Below are 7046 nucleotides of genomic sequence, written 5' to 3'. Positions count from 1 at the left end.
ACTTTAATGCACTTAATGTAAATGAATTACAGAAAAGCATCAGAAAACAACAAAAAGTGAAATAAACTGTATTATTTACATGTTAATGGACTGATGAGCTTTAGTATCACAATATCTGAGACTCCAGTGGTATCTTCACCATGAATGAAAACTATTCACAAAATGTCCAAAGGAGCAAGACCCCGACATACTTAAAATAAATTTCAAAACATTTTCCATTATGAATTATTATAATGCTATATTATTTTGACTAAAATAAACTCATTTTTGTTTTGCATTAAAATGAAGGATTTTACATGAAAATGTAAATAAATGAAAACAACATCCTTTTGTTTAAACACATTTGCAAACGTTATCTCAAATAAGTACAGTAAAAACTTACTTAACATAACATATACTCTTCTGTGAATTAAAGTGAATTCAGCTCCATTCATATTCACTAAATATAAATGTCAGGTTTTCTTATTTTTTTTAATGAAATCTCACGTTAAAATATCAACAAAGCAAAAACTCACAGTTGTTCATATAGCTGCTTCACACACAATCCCTCCTTGAAGACCAGAGTATCTCTCTACTTTATAGGAAAATCAGAAAGGATACAAGCAAGAGGAGGCTTTGTGAAGCTCCATGAAAAATCAGTATTTTAGCTTAATCAGAAAATGATTTCTGGGATGCAGACAAAAAGCAGTTTTGCCTTTTTTTTCTCCGGTCGTTGGTATGATTCACTACTTCTGTTTATGTTTTGGTGAAGAGCCAGAACAGAAACCAGGGGCCAGTACTGCCAGACGGAAATGCTAACCACTGCACCTCTGTGCTGCCCTGTCTTTTTTTTTGTATTACATATTATTTACATTTTATAGTATAGAAAGTACAGAATTGTCACCCATGCTTATTGACTGTGAATATACAGAACCTGTCGTTGGTGTCATATACTTTTTCAGTATTTTACAGTTTTTACAGGGACCACCAGCTACTAGCCTGTAGAGGTGCCTCTTAAATTTTTCTCCAACAAAAACATAAATGAAGGGGTTCAAACAACTATGCGAGTAGGCCACTATCTCGGTGATTTGGAGACTCAAAATAATTTTCTTGCTGGGTGGACATGAGCTGATAATATCAAGAAGCTGTAAGCCCTTAAAAAAACGTGCAATGTTATATGGAGTCCAACAGAAGAAAAAGACCATGACTACACAGAGAACAAGTCTGATGGCATGCCTCTTGGCTGACATGGATGTGAGCAGCCTTCTTATGATCATTGAGTAGCAAAACACCATGATGACTGAGGGAAGCAGCAGACCCAGAACGTTAAGTTTAAATTCACTAAATACCCTCAGGGGCTGTTTGTTATTTTCAAAATACAGAGGCAGACATCTGGATTTCTCTTCCTCAAGGTTAACTGTAATGTACATGATCTCAGGAAATGAAGCCAAAATGCTAACTATCCAGGTGACCACACTTGCGATTCCTCCATATATTGCTGTTCTGGCTTTCAGTGCATACACTGCATGGACTATTGCTAAGTATCTGTCTACACTCATCAGTGTAATGAAAAATATCCCACTGTAGAAGCCAATGTTGTAAGAACCCAGAATTATTTTGCACATGGGATCACCAAACATCCACTGGTCTCGGGCATTATGAGCCAGGAATGGAAGGGAGAAAACTAACAGCAAGTCAGCGATGGCCAAGTTAAGAAGACAGACATCAGTCATGCTTTTCAACCTTACATGCAAGAGCACAACCCACAGAACAAGAGCATTTCCTATTACCCCAACTACAAACAACACAGAATAAACTGCTGGAAGGAAGGCAGCTCCATGTTTTTCATATTTACATGGAGCAAACTCCTCTTTGTAGTCTATTCCCAATGAATAATTGTAATCATATTCAGCTTCCATGGCTGAAGACATCTTTACAGAAGTCCTGTAAATATAAACAAATGAGAAAGAATTATTAACAATAAACTTGATCCAAAAAACTGTACCTGCATGTAATTTATGCACATACATATGCACCCATACATTATGGGAATTAATGTTAATTAGCTCTTTCCTTTTTTATGATAAGCTAATTCAACTTAGTCTCTTCGTTAATAACCTCCCCAGTTGTTTCACCTCATCAGCAGAGCATACTTAACATAGACCAGTGAAACAAATGTATATGTTTTTTTAAGAAGCACATCTTTAGTCTTGTCATGTTTTCAGAACTAGCATTATGTACAGTATTAGGAATTAGATTCATATATGCACATATATATTGTAAGAAGGTGGCAGACTGAGACAATATGTTGGTAATTGTTAGAACCACATTACCCAGAATGCAGCAAAAAATAACCTGCCATCCTCAGTCACCTGACCAATTTGTGGAAGTCAATTGGTGGGGTGATAATTAAAAAGTTATAAAGCAAAAGGTTTTAGTTTTTATCTCAATCCACTGTCTAAGCAAGATCCGTGATATGCTCTGTACCAAAGGAAGAGAGGGAAGGAAGTGTCTGACCTACCATGGAACATTTAGAGCTCAAGACTGTTTGAGGTTTCGGAGCTTTGACCTTTAGAAGATTTTTTTTTAATTGAGAAAACAAGACTTTATTTGGAGATGGTAAGAAGCTCAGCAGCCCAGTTAGTTACCAGGATGGACACAAGAAGGTAGAGAAGCTTAGGGTGTTTGTTTTGTGTTGTGGGGTTTTCATGTTGTCTAATATAAGATAGTTTTTTACATTATGATAGCTAATGTTCTACCAAGCTCCGACTATTTAAATATATACACCTGGGGTCAGGGTGCTTTAGCATTATTCACATATATATATTCAGTCTCATAATTCATAGTGGTCACTTGGTGTAAAAACACAACATAACCCTGGAAAGAGTTTCTTGTTCTGTAAGCCATATAAATATGTATACTGTATGTATGGTGCATAGTGAAGGTATACTGTATATCTACCATTCTTAATGCCTTCCTTTCATCTAATATTTGAAGGGCGTGACTAACCAGCTGTGAAACCAAAAAGAAAAATCTGACTCAGTTAAGATCAGAAGCATTAGCCAATGCTAATACACATCTTCTTAATATGCTTTGGTTATACAGTTCTTATTCCTAATCTTTTCCTTTCATCTCATGTGTGTTAGATAGGGTTATGACTAACCAGCTGTGAAAAAAATTGTGTTTGATAAGTACAGATAAGTACAGAAACGTCACCAGCCTTAGCTAAGAGGTTGTCCTCACCTCTGTTGATCTCTGTATGGAGGACGGCCAATATCCTCACCAGTGTCAAGTCTAGAATTGCAGGAGAAAGCTGTTAGTTTATACTGAACCAGTTCAATTTCTTTATCATCCCCTCAATAAAGTAAACCAAAGATGTCAGAACCCTACAATGGATTAAATGGTTATCGTTTATGCTCAGGTGAATATGGAGTTTAAGGTTATGATTGGCTGTATCTTACTTTATTTCTCATTTAAATACTGTTGTTCAGAATAGGTGGGCATACTAAATATAATGTGTGGAAATATTGAGTCACCAGCTGTGACCATGAACTAAACCAGAATCCTGCCAGGAGCAAAAAAAAGCTGCAAAGCTGCAATTTAAACAGTCAAATTTGTTGTAAGTTAAAAAAATATTTATATATCTATAGTGACATTCATTTACCCAGTGAAATAGAAATAAACATATCTAACATTATACAGTGGTGTGAAAAAGTGTTTGCCCCCTTCCTGATTTCTTATTTTTTTGCATGTTTGTCACACTGAAATGTTTCAGATCATCAAACAAATTGAAATATTAGACAAAGATAACACAAGTAAACACAAAATGCAATTTTTAAATGAAGGTTTTTATTATTAAGGGAAAAAAAAATCCAAACTTACAGTACATGGCCCTGTGTGAAAAAGTGATTGTCCCCCCCCGTTAAAACATAAATCAACTGTGGTTTATCACATCTTTGGAAAGCTGAATTCAATTTCTCTAGCCACACCCAGGCGTGATTACTGCCACACCTGTTCTCAATCAAGAAATCACTTAAATAGGACCTGCCTGACAAAGTGAAGTAGACCAAAAGATCCTCAAAAGCTAGACATCATGCTGCGATCCAAAGAAATTCAGGAACAAATGAGAAACAGAGTAATTGAGATTTATCAGTCTGGAAAAGGTTATAAAGCCATTTCTAAAGCTTTGGGACTCCAGCGAACCACAGTGAGAGCCATTATCCACAAATGGCGAAAACATGGAATAGTGGTAAACCTTCCCAGGAGTGGCCGGCCGACCAAAATTACCCCAAGAGCGCAGCGACAACTCATCCAAGAGGTCAGAAAAAATCCCACAACAACATCCAAAGAACTGCAGGCTTCACTTGCCTCAGTTAAGGTCAGTGTTCATGACTCCACCATAAGAAAGAGACTGGGCATGGCAGAGTTCCAAGACAAAAACCACTGCTGAGCAAAACATCTTGCCACTGCTGAGCCAGAAAACATCTTGATGATCCCCAAGACTTTTGGGAAAATACTCTGTGGACTGACGAGACAAAAGTTGAACTTTTTGGAAGGTGTGTGTCCCATTACATCTGGTGTAAAAGTAACACAGCATTTCAGAAAAGGAACGTCATACCAACAGTAAAATATGGTGGTGGTAGTGTGATGGTCTGGGGCTGTTTTGCTGCTTCAGGACCTGGAAGACTTGCTGTGGTAAATGGAACCATGAATTCTGCTGTCTAACAAAAAATCCTGAAGGAGAATGTCCACCCATCTGTTCGTGACCTCAAGCTGAAGCGCACCTGGGTTCTGCAGCAGGACAATGATCCAAAACACACCAGCAAGTCCATGCTGAATGGCTTAAGAAAAACAAAATGAAGACTTTGGAGTGGCCTAGTCAAAGTCCTGACCTGAATCCGATTGAGATGTTGTGGCATGACCTTAAAAAAGCAGTTAAGGCTCGTAAACCCTCCAATGTGGCTGAATTACAACAATTCTGCAAAGATGAGTGGGCCAAAATTCCTCCATAGTGCTGTAAAAGACTCATTGCCAGTTATCACAAACACTTGATTGCAGTTGTTGCTGCTAAGGGTGGCCCAACCAGTTATTAGGTTTAGGGGGCAATCAATTTTTCACACAGGGCCATGTAGGTTTGGATTTTTTTTTCCTTAATAATAAAAACCTTCATTTAAAAACTGCATTTTGTGTTTACTTGTGTTATCTTTGTCTAATATTTCAATTTGTTTAATGATCTGAAACATTTCAGTGTGACAAACATGCAAAAAAATAAGAAATCAGGAAGGGGGCAAACACTTTTTCACACCACTGTATATATTAGATGAGGTTCTGCTTAAGACAGTCTAAACATATGATAATCATAAGAGCATTGCATATAAGTTATATTTATCATAAAAGTATTGAAATATTAAACTGAGTAGTTGTTTCCAAGTACAGAATTTTGTACTAGCATACTGTAAAATGACAGAATTTAAGACTGTTTTATATTTGATATTCATTTGAAACTGCTTGAACTTTAGTCGCTCATTGAAAAGAAATGAAAATTTGCTGATATAGTCTTTTCATCTGGCTTTTACAAAAGCACTTTACTACAACATTGAAGACTTAAAAAAATCTTTCACCTTTCATACTTATCATTCCCAAAAGACATTATCCGGAAGACAACATTGGCCAATTAATAGTTTCTTAGTTTTTAAAATATATATATTTCCTTCACGTCAGATTCAAACATATGTTAAAGCTAGTCCTGAGCAATATAAAATGTATCTATATACAGTATACAATGTTTTTAACTATTTTTAATTGACGGTTGTAAAGAACCACAAGCAGAAATGCTGTTTTCAGGAACCAGGTGGTTTTTATGTTGCTTTAGAAAATGTCTGAATATTTTTGTATTTCTTTTTATTTGTAATCTTTTTTTATAAAGACTTTACTACCCCAGTCATTTTAGATGATTGTGCCTGTAGTGTAAGAAGCAGCTAAATTAGTCTACAGTAAAACAGGTGCAATTTCTTAAAGTGTAATTCAAATAGGAACACTCACCTTATACACTATGTGAAGAGTATAGGCTCAGGACAAAGCCAACGATGAAAGGCTTTCTGAAATGAAAAGCTGAATATGCACTTCCTGTATTTTAATGTAGGCACTGGTAGTTACACCTACACTGAAGGTAGCTTAGTGGTACACGTCCCACAGCTACACTTTAATGAATGATGAAATGTCATAGTGCTATTAAAAGATTTGTAACTGTGGATACTGAGGTACATAACAATGTTGCTCCTAGTCCTTTACTGTAATCCCTAGTTCCAGAGAGTATATCGGAATTTGTGTCTCTGATCTCATAACACTGTTCCATTAATATATACTGTAATAAAACCGTCAATGAGCAAGTTTGAAAAACCATAGAAATAAAGGATGGTTATTGAAAAATAACATGCTTAGGTTATGTGTGACAAATACATTGTCCCTTTACTATAAAAGGCTGTAGAGCAGGATAAAGAGTTTATAAAAAGTTAGTATTTTACCATCTTTTAAATTTTTACACCAACACTTGAAAAATAACACCATATAATCATGTAAGTACCCAGTCAGATATAATACACAACACCCCATCCCTCCAAAAGTTTTATGAATTTCCTAGTAACATATCTCAACGCAGTACATCAATGTCTGCAATATTTTTTAGGAGTTTTAAGTGCTCTCTGAGGCTCGGAAGAACTAAAACATTGGACTCTTATACTTTTCATGCCAGTTTCTATGCTACCATTTCAGCTCACTGCTGAGACAAGACAATACAAAAACATGGGGAACAGATTCACACTCGCGCCTTCTTCACCAGCCAGTCCACAAGGACTCGCACTGCTGCTCTTCAGAGTCCATACCCTTAGGGGGTGAAACTATTCTCTAGTCACACACCGTTTTATGGAGTTTCATACTGTATATACTGTGAGAACCAATGCATTTACATAGACAGTCAAAATGGAACAATATTGACAATAAAAGACACTAAAAAGGTGCAAACAGTTTTTTTTTTCACTGTGTATGTCAATTGGGTATTGTCTCTCAAT

The 7046-nt window shown here is 36.2% G+C and overlaps 1 protein-coding gene across 1 annotated transcript; it reads right to left on the bottom strand.

The window, feature by feature from the left end:
- cabz01093075.1 lies at positions 1–6082 on the bottom strand. Its single transcript, XM_015356831.2, has 3 exons — positions 6022–6082; positions 3223–3273; positions 1–1923 (listed from the first exon to the last, which is right to left on the bottom strand). Exon 3 carries the CDS (start codon positions 1908–1910, stop codon positions 855–857), a length of 1056 nt encoding a protein of 351 aa, XP_015212317.2. The 5' UTR covers positions 1911–1923; positions 3223–3273; positions 6022–6082; the 3' UTR covers positions 1–854.
- Positions 6083–7046: the final 964 nt, after the last annotated feature.

This window comes from Lepisosteus oculatus, chromosome 10 (genome assembly GCF_040954835.1).
Source record: "Lepisosteus oculatus isolate fLepOcu1 chromosome 10, fLepOcu1.hap2, whole genome shotgun sequence".
Lineage (NCBI taxonomy): Eukaryota > Metazoa > Chordata > Actinopteri > Semionotiformes > Lepisosteidae > Lepisosteus > Lepisosteus oculatus.
The sequence above is the reverse complement of the archived record's forward strand: the minus strand, read 5'-3'. Positions and strand labels throughout refer to the sequence as shown.

What these genes read in the sequence shown, in the direction of transcription:
- cabz01093075.1 (XM_015356831.2), bottom strand. Translation starts at nt 1,910, where the DNA reads ATGTCTTCAGCCATGGAAGCTGAATATGATTACAATTATTCATTGGGA.